The sequence below is a fragment of the Ursus maritimus genome, unplaced genomic scaffold (assembly GCF_017311325.1).
Source record: "Ursus maritimus isolate PB19 unplaced genomic scaffold, ASM1731132v1 scaffold_1, whole genome shotgun sequence".
Classification (NCBI taxonomy): domain Eukaryota; kingdom Metazoa; phylum Chordata; class Mammalia; order Carnivora; family Ursidae; genus Ursus; species Ursus maritimus.
Window position 1 is genome coordinate 29,990,173 of NW_024423343.1, and position 15,004 is coordinate 30,005,176.

A 15,004-nucleotide genomic window follows, 5' to 3' on the forward strand; every position below is an offset into this window, starting at 1 on the left:
AAAAGGACATGTAGGGAAATTTAAAAAAAAAATTCTCGGTGACCTAACGTATGATTTTTTAGAAACAAAGCAAAGTCCAAATGTCTCATATCCAGAGCTCTACCAGTACAGGATAATAAGGGAAAGACAATGTAGTGAGGGAATAATAAGAACATTCCAGCTGTTACACAATGGTCTCGGTTTGTGGTATTTACCACACTCTTCCTAGAATCTGTGAATCAAGTTATGACCATCTTATGGTTTAATACTAGTCCATACATTTTTTTTTAAGCTTAATAGTTATTTACATCAGGTAACGTCCAATACTTAAAGGATTGTTAAAAAAAAAAATCACAGTTTGCCATTTTGGTTCTCCATTCTGCCATTTTGTTTTTGTTTGGTTTGTTTTACACATAATCCTCCGTGTGTGGGGCAGCAAGCATAGAAACTGTCACTTAAACTGGAGGCAATGCCAGGAATCTGCTTCACAACTTCTGAGTCAGCTCTCCCACCCATCATCTCTCCGTGTTCATGACTCAGAGTAACAAAGCCTGCACTTAGTCTAATTAACTTCCCTTCGTCCTTCTTAAAAAAAAAAAAAAAAAAAAGATAGTCTTCTGTTTTCTCATGCCATTTGCAGTAAATGGAAATGGACAGACTCTTACCTTTCTGTTTGTCTTGTGAACTGTAAGTGCCAAATGGATGCAATGAACTATTATCATTTCTCCTGGAGGTGGTTATAGTGTTTTGACAATTCTCATAGCATGGCTTCGAAAAGGCCCCACACTCTGCAGGCTCCTAAGGGATGAAGGTAAAAATTAGCATTTGCTTTTTGAGTGTGTTCAAACTTGGTTCATGAAAGCAAAGTAGGAGAATGATCCATTTATGAGTGATCTCCCGAAAGTCTACTGCACAGACACTCTCAACTGGAAAATCAAAATGGCCTTATCAGTGAAAACATCTCTGACTATGAAATACAAAAAATACTGACAATGCGGTGCTAAGGACTCGGAGTACTCATGGCCAACGCCAAAGAAGATTAACTTTATTCTTCTTTCCCCCCACTTACAACTGGCGTCTTTCAAATTTCCTTCCATCTGGGAGTACAGCTTGTGGCAGTGTCAACACAAGAATAACGGTTCGTGCCAAGGGTGTTTTTCTGCCAGCCAGCTGGTTCCTCTCTCTCTCCCTCAGCGACTAAGTGCATATGCTCTAGGACAAGTCAGAACCTAAGCAGGTTTGCTACCCAAATGCCATGAGTGTCTCCCACTGCACACGCCAGGTCTGTTGGCCAGAAGCTAAAACAAACTCTGTGACAAGGCCAGGCAGTGGTCCTTTTGAGCTTTTTCCCCACTTTTGGATATCTTCCCCTCCTATTTGGATGTTGACAGCCTGCAAACAATTCACAGTGTCCTCAAGATGGCTGATTCCGGAGTAACACGCCCACAAAGCCTGTTGCACAGGTGTGAACAGGTAGCAGACAGGGGCCAGTTACGGAGAGCTCCAGCTCCTTGTTCAAGAGGATGGAGACATGGAGAATGGGGTTCTGCTCCTGCTCGGACTACGTGTCTAACAGAATTCAGGGAAGTCATGTAGAAGCCACCTCACCGTTGTGCCCTTGACCATTTGTGAGAGGAACAGGCCGAAAACAGAAACACAGATCTGATCCCCAAAGCTCTTTACTTCTGAGCAAAGCATTTGGCCCGAACAATTGTATTATGCTTTCCTCTCAGTTACAAAAACTCCGTATCTTGCTAAACAAAATATTTAAAACATTCAGTTAATGCATTCTTAAAATGTTTTCAGCTGCTGCAGGTCTGTTAGCTTCTCGTCTTAATAACACTTTTCCCACACCCAGTGTTACCCTCTGCCTCTGTATTGCTGGTCAAACCAAACTCAGCAAACTACTCCTAAATTAAAGCTGGAGCTCTGGCAGGCAGGAGAGGTAGGACTTAATTTCACGTAGCCTTGTGCTTTAACAACAACAACAAGAACCAAAAAAAAAAAAAAAAAAGAAAAGAAAAGAAAAAAGAAAAATATTCTGCTTTCCCAGCTCTTTGATAAATGACACAATCGATATCCCAACAACTGATCAGTAACCAGCCTAATTAAAGTATTCAGCTTGTAAAATAGAGCTGTCGGGAGCCCTCCATTAGTGTCCCGGCCAATAAAAAATATAATGGATTTTTAAACATATTCTGCTTCTACCAAGATGAGCTTGTAGTGGGGAGGGAACTGTTTTGGGGAAGGGGGATTGAAAAAAACAGGTCATAACCCATTTTTTAATACTAAGTCTCCAGGCTCAAATAGAATTACAATTGAACCTCAAGCTCGTGCTTTGAAAAACATGTTTCTGTTTAAAATGATTTTGATTCAATCAAGGACTCATTATGTATTCTTCACGAGGTCCTCATCAAAACTGTTTACGTATCTTGTACATCTGGGTAATGTGGGAAAATACTCCAACAACTATATATTTTGACTTTCCTTAAGTAGCTTCTTCAATTTTTTTTATATCAATATAATGTTCAAGTAACCATTTTGGTATTCTTGCCAAATCCAACTAATTGATTTGCCTGAATGTATGAGCAGCGCTGAGACCTTTTTCTCAGGGATGCTGTTTTCATTATTCCTGAGGGTGATAGCGGCCCTGCAGGAGAAGACACCAGAAGCGTGAGTGCACAACATACGCTTTAACACAGTAAAACACAAAACTGGGAGATCAGATAGACCCAAAACTTTGTTTTGGTTTTTTTTTTTTTTTTCCAATTTAATAAAGATTAGTTGTACATTAGAGGCTGCTGTCTTCATAGGAAAAAAATGTTCTTTAATCTTTGTAGGTACTAGAGATTCCTGAGAGCTGAGAGCATCAAGTGCCTGCCTGCTCACTCCCCATGGAAAGCAGGTAAATATTAGGGAAACTAAAAAGGGACCTTGTTTAAACGTCCTCATCAAAATTGTTTTTTGTCCCATTTCCTAATTCCCAATTAATCTCCTAGTGAGCTATATTAATAAGACACTTGCGAGGATGGGCTACAAACCGAAAGTTTAGTACTTTCTTCTGATGGAGTAATTGTCAACCCACCACAGAGTGGAAGAGTGGAGGCACGTGCAATGAAGAAGAATGGACATGAGAAAATGTCTCAACTAGATGAGCCCAAATACAGAACGCTTACCCACCAGGCACGTGCCTGTTTCAGAAAAACATGTGAAGAAAGGGAAGGGGAGAGGTGGCGGACGTAACACTTAACAACCATGTTCATTTTTTCTTTCTTTTCTTTTTTTCCTTAACTTTTGCTTTTTGCACAGGTGTGGTACTCTACGGCAGTGCCCCCCAGAGTTTTCTCTTAGTTGAAGTATCTGTGTTCCAAGAAATCTTAAGGGAGACATAATACACAGATGCACAGAGGGGTGGCTTAGGGGCCCACGGGCATCCTTCACGCCCATCCCTGCCAACTGGGTACCACGGATCCCGAGGCTCTAGAGTAAGAATCAAATTAAACCAGAAAGGAGCCAATTCCATCATGGATGGAAGCAACAGATAAGGGTTTTATAACTATGTACATAAGTAAAACCCATTAAATATTCATGGCAGCCTCTCTGTCACTTAAGCAGACACAAATGTTGAAAACGAGTTGGCTCATTATATATAGTCTCCAGTAATTGGCCAATTTACATTTATTTAACATTTACAAGGTTATGTACAGAAGAGTAAAAAGGTACAGTTACTCTCTTCCAATAGCCGATAATATAACAAAGTGAGATATAGTTTATAAGTTTGCTACTTCAGCTGACCCTCTCAGATAAAATAGGTCTCAGATGCATCTTTTATTCATTCATTCGACAATATTTATTAAGTGTCTACTGTGTGCTGGGAAATGAGGATACATTAAGGGATAGAAGACAACAGTATCTGTCATCTGCGAGTACTGAGCACTCAACTATGTGTGTCTTCACATAGCCAGAAAACGGACAATCTGAGATTTTTACTCAAGTAATCCAAAACTTTAGAGCCTAAGCTTTTAGCTACTATGAGTTTCAACTACCTTCTACTATTGTTTAATTTGAAAAATCCTTTCTCTTTTTATTTTTAAGTTGAACGTATTATTAAAACTAATATTTTATATTAGTGTGTTAACAGCATTCTATGTTAACTGCATATTACTATATTATACAAACATTACTTGTCCTCAGAGAATATTTGTGCCATGGGCTCATGTTTTTTTTAACTCTTAACTATGATCAACTGTTTTCTTTTTTTCTTAAAATATTTTTAGGAGCATTTAATAATTATTTTTCATATATAAGAGAAAATAATGTTTTAGGAATATTTTATATTTATTATAAATATATTAATATACTTGTATAATTTAATAATATAGTTGTGTAATATAAATACATTTATTTCTTACATTTAAAAAAATCCATAAAAAATCATGATAAAATACTGCAAAAATACTTAATTAAAAACATCTATTTAATAGCATGCAGCAAGCAGCTTGCTTAATAGATCAAGTTTTAAATTAGTTAAGTTCCAGGTCTATATTATCCATGGGCACATTGTGGGGGAAATATACTACATTATAACAATCTTCACATTAAGCACTCTATACATCTGATTAAGAACTTTCTAAAGTATGGACTCTATGAGCACATCAATCAAAAAGTATATAAAGATGTTATATAGTTTATTATACAAATAAAGTCCAAAGCTCTAGAAATTTCTAGTGGGAAAAAAACTAGAAAATATGGACCTGTTACATTTGATAAATTACTTACTTCATATGTACATTTTTATACTTTCTAGTTATACCTATAATATACAACCATGTGTTTGCCACATAAATCCATCAGAGCCCTTCTGGGGCATATTTTCCCAACTTCAGAATCAGTATGATACTAAGTGATGGAACTTTGCATATTTTAGGTGGCCATTTGGGCAATTTGCTGAGGGAACTAAAGATATGCATCACCTCCAGTGGTCTCTCTGGTCTCCGCAGAATCACCAATTGGATCATCCCTCGAATGTTTCCTTCCATGGACATTGATCGCCTCAGTGTCTCCATAGCTTCGTGGTTGGACTTTCCCAAAAGAGATTCCCCATTAACGGCAATCAGCTGGTCATTCATCCGCAGACGACCATCCTAGGGCAGGGGAAGGAAAAAACAGTATTAAATAGAGAAAAGTATGGTGATGATGGATGGCTATTTCAGAAAAAGTTCAAGTTTAAAAAGAAAAAAAGAAAAAAGAAAAAACCAGCCATTAGGAATGATTTATTTTCTATGGCAGAACAAGGTTCTGGAGCTTATCAAATAGTCACAAGTACTAACAATAATGAACTGTGTGAAAGTATGTTGTAGAAATCTCAGAGTCCCAAGCTGCAATAATTTAGACATTTGTATAATATCTCTTACCTAAATCTTTGGCAAGCATGCTAACCTAGCCTGATTCTGCCATTTTCTCTGGCAGGGACCATGTTGGCTCAGGAAAGGGGGTTTGGAAACAAAAGGAAGTGGTCACATCACTTGAAACAAGGGTTTGCATTTGCAGGCACAGAGAGACATTATGCTTAAATGTTGTGTGTTTGACAGTGGTAATGTGTCTCCTAGATATTACCACTAGCTCTGTTGAATGGTGCTGAAAAAGAAAAAAACTCATGTAATTTTCTCTAACACAACCAAAAAGTTGCTAGTCTGCTAGTCTGCAAAAGAACACAGAGGTGTGCAGTGAAGGACCAATTTGCTATGATGTCTTCTGGCAGAACAAGCGCGATAAAGGACACTGTCAAGCTTTTTGCAAGGAGGCTCTGACTGATGAGTACTTTTACCCAGAATCTTCGGGAAACCACGTACTACAAAGTGCACAGAGGCTCAACGTGTGGATAGGCAGCCTGGACTTGAGTCTAAATCCCTTCTGGGCACTAGTCATCTTCAGCCAGAAGCATCACACAAGCTAGAGACTACAGCGGTAGCTAACAAACTGGGGTGTCAGCTCTGCCGACCGAATGACTTGAGGGGACCACAGCGCCTCTCCCCCGCGGGCAGCCTAGAAGGAAAAATCCTCAAAATACTAACAGATTAGGGACATGCCTTATGCCTGTTTTCACACTAGGGTAGAAAGTTCTCACTACAAGGCACAGGTGCAGTTTTAGGAATGTTATGATGTGGGGCGCCTGGGTGGCTCAGTGGTTAAGCATCTGCCTTCATCTTGGGTCCTGATCTCAGGGTCCTGGGATCGAGTCCCACATTGGGTTCCCTGCTCAGCAGGGAGTCTGCTTTTCCCTCTCCCTCTGTCCCTACCTTCACTCATGCTCTCTCTCTCTCAAATAAATAAATAAAATCTTTTTTTTTTAAAGGACTGTTATGATGCTGCTGCAACTAGTAAACTTTAAACTTAACAGACATACCAGTAGGTTTGCATGACACGTTTTCTTCCTGGAGAATTCTTCCTTAAATTATCTCTAGTGATTCTCGTAGAACTCAAGAACTAGAACAATGCTTTTATTCACACTATAGATAAGGAAACTGAGGCAGGGAATGGCTGCAACTTGGCCAGGTCACCAAAGCAAACCAGAGACACACTGACCCCAGTTCTGAGATCATGCACTTCGGCTCTTCTGTCTCCCTACTAGAAATCTCTTTCTTACTTGGTCTCTAGACTACAGTTGTACAGTGCTAAAATAGGAAAGGAAAACACTGAAGAGTTTTTACAGTAGTAACTATCTGGAATCCATGTTCAGGTTAAGAGAATAAAATACAAAAGAATAAAACTTCCTCAAGAAATGAGAAAACCAGGCATACAATGAACAATAGGACCAACTGTGCAGCGTTGGGAGAGAAATCCTGTGGACAAGTTGATAAACTTTGACTAATTCGGTAGCAGATGGTCAGAGGAAGTTCTTCCGCTGACAGCAGGGGAAAGGGTGAGTGCTGAAAGCTGCTCTGGAGAGCTAATGCCGCGACGGAGACGCCCTGCGGAGAGGGCGCTGGGCGCGCAGGATGGCAGAGGCCACCCGAAGGAGCACATGCTGCTGACCGAAGACAGTGCGGTGGCAAGGCGACGAGATCGATCGAGGAGGGCATTCGATCAGAGCTGAAAAACGTCTGAGTGGACTGCCTCCACAGAGCATAATGTCCCCTCCCTTCCTCTTGTTTTCCCACTCCACTTAACCTTTACCCTAATTTGTAGCAAATCTGGAAATGAGATTTACAGGAAAGGCCAAACAAGAATGAAATCTCTCCATTTCTATGATCTAATTTTGAGTAAGGCACAGAAAGACTGAGGTTAAGGTTACACAAAACGGGGTAAAACAAAAACAACCTTAATGGTTTAGTCATGTGAGGTGAGACACAACTCGAGAAGTCCTTCTGGTCTATTTTGGCCTCTAGTGGAAGGAGGACTATTGGGTTGACTCTTGAGAAGGAGGTTGGGAGGGTCACTAAAAATTGGATGTAAGATTTTTAAAGAAGAGAGGAAGCAGAAGTGTTGGATCAAGATCCTCGCCTTGTTAACAGGAAATGAGGTCTAGCGTTGGATTTGCAGAGACTTAGTCTTGGCAGGACACCTCGTCCTCTCTGATATGAAGAAAGATAAAGATTGAAAACTTTATGGGTATCTCTAGGATGGAGGAAATAAAATCTGAGTGAGACTCCACCTGGTAACCTCATGTGAACCCTCTCTGTGAAGTATGGGGCAAGGTCTATGTGAAGAGGTAAATAAGAGATAAGGAGATATAAGGACATTTTTTTTGGATAAAATAATCTCTTACCAACAGGTACTATGCACAAACTTTCATTTTTAGCGACATTCCAAGTCTCTAGCATACAGAGCACTACGCTGAAGTAGAACATGTCTGCTGTACCCAAGCCCAAAACAAAAAGGCAGGTCAGGTCACCACCGGGGCAGCTGGGATTTTTTTTAGAAGACATACACATTTATCAGAAGCATCACTGGAGAGCTGTGGGCATGATAAAAATCCACACACTCTCATTTTCAGGCTTGGCTGGTCTGTTGCTCTTGGTGTGTGCTTTCTCTGTATAAGATAAATGATGGGTAATTTCATTAATGGTGATGCCAGTAAGTGCCATGTTGTCCTAACATTTAGAATATAATCACAGAATTTAGAGCTTGAAAGGTCCTTCGAGATCATCTTGTCCAGCCTCTTCTGTTTACAGATAAATAATGTGATGCCCAAAGAGGGTGCAAAATCATTTCTTGAACAAGAGGAGGCACTTCCCCATGGGCGGGGGCTTGCTCAGCCACTCAGGGTCAGAGCTAGATCAGAAGAGCCTAAGTCCTGGCTTCTTAGCATTCTCTATCCTAACTATTCTTTCTGCTATATAGATGACAATGACTAGTTCTTAAAGAAGTAATGCTTCAAGAAAAAATCGTTCAAAACCAGCAAGGACAATCTGCCACCAGATGCCTCCTGGAAGACAGCCCGATCCAAATCCAGAGTCAGATGGCAGAAGATATGGCGACTGTTGCCTGTGCTGGGGGATGGCAGGACAATTGTTGCAGGAGAAGAAGACAACAATTTGTTCACCTCTCTAGCTATATGGACATAAACGCATACCCATGTCTGGTCTTGATCGACGATGAAAGTGATTCAATGGAAAGCTCATTAAATATCTCTAACTCGGACTCATTAAATATCCTTCACAACGTGTACATGCCCGTTGTGAATAATTTTGAACAAAAAACCATTTTTTATGGTTTTATCTTTTTCTTTTAATACTATGTTTAAGTAAGTACTTAGACATGAGAATGCTAACTCTCATCAACTGATTTCATAGAAGTGAATTCAACTATCCAGGGATACAACTCAGTAATTTTAGAGTATTTATTTCATTGTAAGGTGGGTCATGCTTGCCTTTGTTAAAGAAAAAAAAATCCCTTTCTGCTATAGCCTGAATGTTTTTGTCCCTCCTCCCCCATACCTCTTGCAAATACATAGGTTTCAAATACGTGTGGTTATTAGGATGGAACCCTCATGAATGGGATTAGTGCCCATATAAAACAGGCCTGAGAGAGATCCCTCACCCCCGCTGCCATGTGAGGGTATAGCAAGCCGATGGCTATCTGTCAACCTCAGATGGGCTCTCAACAGACACCGAAATCTGCTGGCGCCTTGATGTTAGACTTCAGCCTCCACAACTGGGAAAAATAAACTCGTTTTCTATGAGCCACCCGGTCTTCGGCAATCTGATAAAGCAGCCCGAACAAAGTGAGACATTTTCTTTCATATTTTACTGCCATCAGACCCCTAACTAACAAGACTCCTCACCTCTGGCGACTATACTCTTCATCTTTGGCCAACCCCATAACCAACTCTATCCATCCTCAAGCCAGGAGGGAGTAAAAGAAGTTCCCCAAAGAGGAAGGAGAACAGAGTAAAGACAAAAAAGTAACTTCCTTAAGACACTTAAGGACAAATAAAAACTAGTAGAAGATTTAGGTCTTCTCCATGTCCTGGGATTGCTTCAAATCTCATCAGCCCTAACCCAGTTCTAATGCATTAGGATGAATGGCCCAGGAGACAAGATGTTTGAGTATTACATCTCCCTTTTACTGAGCACCTAATATACGCCAGTACTTATGCAAATGTTTTGTATATACGCTCTCATTTTTTTCTCATGACAACCTTGTTAGAGGTATACTGCTCTCCACTATTTAAGAGATGTAGAGATGGAGACTCAAAGAGATAAAGTGATTTGTCAAAGGTTATTGGCATGGCTAGGTGTCCTTGCCTCTGAGTCAGACATGTACCTGTTATGCTATGTTGCTTCTAAAATCAGAGTTCTAGAGATGATTAAAGACACTACAATTATTAATGACAATAATTATTTAATGAGTTTCTTCTTTGGGTAGTCATTGTACTAAACCCATTATGTGCACTAGACAATTTAATCTTTACAACAATCCAATACATGGGGGACTGTTGCCCTCATTTTATAAAAAAGAAACAAAGAATTAGGCCAGTTAAATGCATTGTTACAAGTCACAATTCTAAAGCAGATTTGAACTAGGACTGGGTCACTCTGAAGGCCATGTTTCCAACTATTTTGCTAGTGACTCTTCTGGGGACTCTTAGGTTCCTTTGAGAATCTAATAAAGGCTACAGATTCTCACTTCTTAAAAATAAATATTTATACCACAGTTTCTACACAGCTGCACATTTGGACCAGGTAATTATTTGTAATGGGGGCAGTCATATATTTTGTAGGATATTCCATATGCCCACTGAAGTATATCCACAATTTCCAGGGGGTCTAGTGACCTTATAATTCAGCACCTATTGTAGTCGATAGGGCCCGGGTACTACTATCTCTACCATGATTACTGGTGACATCGCATGGTTTAATCCACCTCTTTGGGCCAATTTTTTTGTAAGGTCCCTTTACCTCTAAAGTTCGAATGAACACAGAGGGGAGAGTAAGAAAGCCTAAGCAAAGAACTAGCCTCTGCAAAACATGAAACAAGCATGAGGGAGTGGGCTGGCTTTTCTCGGGAGTAGCTGGCTGAAGCCCAAGGCCAGTCCGCATTAGGCCAGGGTGTTGAGAGGATTAATCATGACCAGATGTCAGCTCCTGCCTCTGCATGTTTCTAACGGGCCCCTCAGTAAAGCCTCCTGGGATATTATCAACACCGAGAGCCCAAATCCCAAAGCCTGACTTCAGACTGCAGAGCAGGATTTCCCTGGAGTGGGCTGGGACTTCAGGCAAGATGACACCTGATTGAGGGAAAGGATTGTCCTGAACAAATCCATCACAAGGCCCTAAAATCATTCCATGACAACATCTGCCTACCATATTTTTGAAAAAAAAAAAAAAAATCCAACCTACAAAAGAACTTTGCATTCCAGATTGAAATCACTGACTTTGTTTAAAAACAATAGTAATGAAAGAAAAAGAATAAATCAAGATTTTAAAGTACGGGTTTTAAAACAAAGAAGGGGAATAAAGAAAGCTGGTAAGACTAGAAGCATGTAAGGTCTTGTCTTGAAGAGTACCTACCTACATTAATCAATGTTTTACATCATCTGTCCTAACACAATTTCAACCAATATGAACAGGGCCAATTCTTCTCAAGTAAGAGCTCTATTTTCCAGGGACAAGAAATTGCATTCTGGGGTAAGTACCATGATGACATGGCCCGTATTTCTCCTTCTGTCCAAAATGTCCTTTGCATTCCTGCTCACCCACTGAGTATCTAGCTATCCTTCAAAACAAGGCTCCACAACCGCCTTCCATTCATAGATGACTCCATACGTAGAATTAATTGCTCCATCATCTCAACACCTACGATATTTTAATAATACTCATCTACCATACCTTTATCACATGAGAGTTGTTTATATTTTTATCCTGTTATGCCACCAGCTTCCTAGATGATGGGAGAAGCTGTTTTAAGTCTCTTATCTTCAGTCTACTCTACATTGCAGAACCCACTAGAGACGGTCGAGAAGTGCACGCTAAGTCGAGTCACTTGAAAAATCTTGCGTTCAGGTGCTCTGGACCTGGTGTAGGTTTCATCCACGATGAACAAAAGGTTCATGTACAAACGGTACGTGTGAGAGATTCCTGAGCCCAGGCTGTCCTGAACATGCCAGCACATGTGCTTAGAACCGTGAGACTTCTAAAAGTGAAGCCTGGTTACTCCCTGTGTACCGGCCCAACAATCACTTCCTCAGTGACTGTAACATTTAAATTTATTCATTTCATTCAGTGTTGCTTTAAAAGCTTCACTCATTATTATGTAGCAAACTGGTGAAGTCTCAGCAACATACCATTTACTCTGTATTTGTGGTATTTGAAACTGTTTTTGCCAAAGATAACAGAAGAATACTACTTAGAGTGTCAGAATATATATAATCAAAACCATTCTAATACTTTCAAAATGTATTATAATTGTTTCATTTTAAACTCCCTCTGGAAAAATGCGGGGCATAAATATATCCCAATTCGTAGACTCTACTACAGTCATTACCGAGTCTTATAATTTCCTCAGCAAAAGAAGTTTGAGAAGCACTGACTTACAGAGTTATCACAAGTATTCCCTGGCCTACTGTGCAGTAATAGCATTTTGTGCTTATCTGACACTTCTGCTTCCTGTCAGTTCAGCTCCCTCGCCTTATATTCTTATCTCCTTCCTGATTTTCTGTTTTTGGTTTACTTTGGCCTACAAAACTGGATAATAAAAAGCTTATTAAGGCATATGTGTTTTATACGAGTTAAGAAGATTCTGCCATGAGTGCCTAACCAGACTAGAATCCGAGGCCTTTTCAACTGACTGAAAATCATCTTATTTAATTAACAAAAAAAGAACTATACTCCCGTTTGTGCTAAAATTGCTTAAAGTTTTGTCACTGGAAGAATGGGTCCAAAGCAATGTGCCAAGGACAAAACTTGGATCATGTTACAAATACAGTTATATGTATGAATATATAAATATATATGATATAAATATATGTACTTATATAAAAATACATATAAATTCTCTCTCTCTCTCTAGATATATATGTAGAATATATATCTATTCTATAAATACCCATAATGAAGGTGACTAGAGCTTAACAGGTGATAGGTACATTATCAGAGTCAAAGTATCATCATCATGGTATATCAACTTTTGTAGATTATAATTTCCTTTTTGACTAGGACTACCAATTCTTACAATTTCTTTCAGCCCATGCAGATAATCATGGAGTCCAAAATACACTTCAAGATGATGTAGGTTTCCAAAATTTTATCTGGCATGGTATGGAATTTTTATTTGAATTTCCATGCATGAAATAAAAACATGTAAGTGATAAGGATCAGCAAGAAAAGCAATGAGTAATGCTGATACTGTGAGATTTTAAAAGTAATGTTATAGGACCTCTTCATAATATAGTTGCTACTGGAGAGAACCCATTAAATGATGAGCCTGACTATCTGAATTAACATACGCCAACACTGTTTTTTTTTTTTAATAAAAGGAAATTGGGCTAAATAATTAGTGTAACAATTGATGATATTTTTCTCGTGCTTAATAATCTCATTTTTAAGGTAAAATTCTTATTGGATATACAATGATTATGAATTTTTCCAGGCAAGGTTCCTGCTTTTAGGTGCTCATAAAATGCATCACATTTTTGTGGTCAGGATGAAACGTCGGAGTTTGGCTTCTAACAGTTGAGGATCTGCAATGGAGCTACTGACATCCTTGCAGTTTAGGGTCCGTTGGACAGAGGTAAAAACCTGGAAGACATGACTGCTGGTAACAATTGTTACGGTTTTCCACCAGCAGAAAACATTTATCACTTTGAAGAAGAATGAGTAGTTGAAGAAATCATTTAACATTAGTGTTCCTTAAAAGCTGTCCCTTTTAACTTCCTTTGAATTCATTAACTACGGATCCACCACATGATTTATAGATACCAGTACAGATGGAGTTGGAAATGACTCCTTCTGGAACTCCTGCTGCACTCCTGGTGAGTAGCTTGACTGCTGCTAACTGTTCCAGATTATGAAGAGACAGGAAGATTCAGGATCAAGCACTCTATTCCCAGGAATTCTAGAACTGTGTATAGTCACTCTAAAAATTCACATTTTTGTCATTTTAAAATAGGGAGATTGCTTGTATTACTTTTTTTTTCTTTTATCTCATACAAAATAGTGTAGATTACAAAATTCTGCATCTCTCAGAGGGAGTACTCCAAATTTCCTAAGCACACCAAAATCAAATTACTTAAATTATGTCTATTTCATATTCTGAGTGCATGCATTTGCAATTAGCTATGTCAGGCATTTTTCTTTCATTTAATTTCATCATCATCAAGTAGTATTTATTAAGCACAACCCTGGCTAATTAATTTTCTAGAGAATAACAGGTATTCTTAAATCCATTCTATTTAAGAGACCTTAAATAATCTGATACATGGCATTTTTTTCCTTTAGCAAAAATTGCCTTTAAATTTTAATTTTTACCTTATTATTTCAAGGTTTCAGTAGGACATATTCTATTCCCAAAGTCTGTATATTCAAATAAAAAATGTCACTCAGAATTAATATAACAGACTCCATGAGATTTTTATTCTTACTACAGCATACTAATATTCTATCTCAATTTTTTAAAAAATCACTATTTTAGTTACATATTTTTCCTAAAAGTGATTTATTTTTAAGGTAGAAACTAAGAGAAATAAGCAGTTTAAGTTACTCTAATCAACAGATGTAAAAATGTATTTTTTCTTAAAAAATTCAGTTACGATAGTTCATGAAAAGCAAAGCAAAAGAAAGCCACTGATCTCAGAATTCAAAATGTTTAGCCACTGAAGATGAGAATCTTGAAGGTCTTCAAGCTGATCATCAAGACTTTGTGTGGAGGGAAGGTAAAGCTAATTTTTATGTGGATTTGGGGAAAGGAGTGTATTTTTCTCAAGGTACTTTTTTTCTAACTGCAACAGAGACAACATTCCTCTTCATTTAACAATAACTACACCACCACATTCACTTTAAATTCCAATCACAAAACTGAAATTTTATTTTATTTTAAAGATTTTATTTATTTATTTGTCAGAGAGAGAGAGAGAGAGAAAGCACACAAGCAGGGAGGGAGGCAAGCAGAGGGAGAAGCAGGCTCCTTGCCAACGTGGGACTGGATCCCAAGGCTGTGGGACCATGACCCAAGCAGAAGGCAGACATTCAACCAACTGAGCCACCCAGGCATCCCAACGAAAGTGAAATTTTAGGAAAGCATCTTCAAGAACCTCATAATGCCACTCAGGTCTTGGTTTGTAAGACGTTAAACCCATAGACTTCTATCTAGTATATTTGGGTTCTGGAAGCAATTACCCTGTATTCATTGGCCAATGCCCAGTAAGAATGACAGAAATGACAATGGAACTACAAATATGCAATGCCTGTTGCTGTTTAAGCAAATTAGCATCAATACTCAGTCATATTTGGCTACTGAGGTCAATGGTCACTTTGTACATTGAAAAGCAGAACTCAGATGATGCTTCAGAAGGGTTCGCAAAGAG

General features: G+C 38.8%; 1 protein-coding gene across 6 annotated transcripts in view; it reads right to left on the bottom strand.

Moving 5' to 3' along the window:
* The window catches only part of PARD3B (par-3 family cell polarity regulator beta), a 978,033-nt gene that overhangs the window by 390,869 nt on the left and 572,160 nt on the right, over positions 1 to 15,004 (bottom strand). For all 6 annotated transcript variants that reach the window (XM_040641719.1, XM_008687551.2, XM_040641729.1 and 3 more), the window contains exons 12-13: positions 4,953 to 5,123; positions 645 to 777 (exon numbers count right to left, since the gene is read on the bottom strand). In XM_040641719.1, the coding sequence (XP_040497653.1) occupies positions 645 to 777; positions 4,953 to 5,123 (304 nt within the window). The remainder of the gene's footprint in view (positions 1 to 644; positions 778 to 4,952; positions 5,124 to 15,004) is intronic.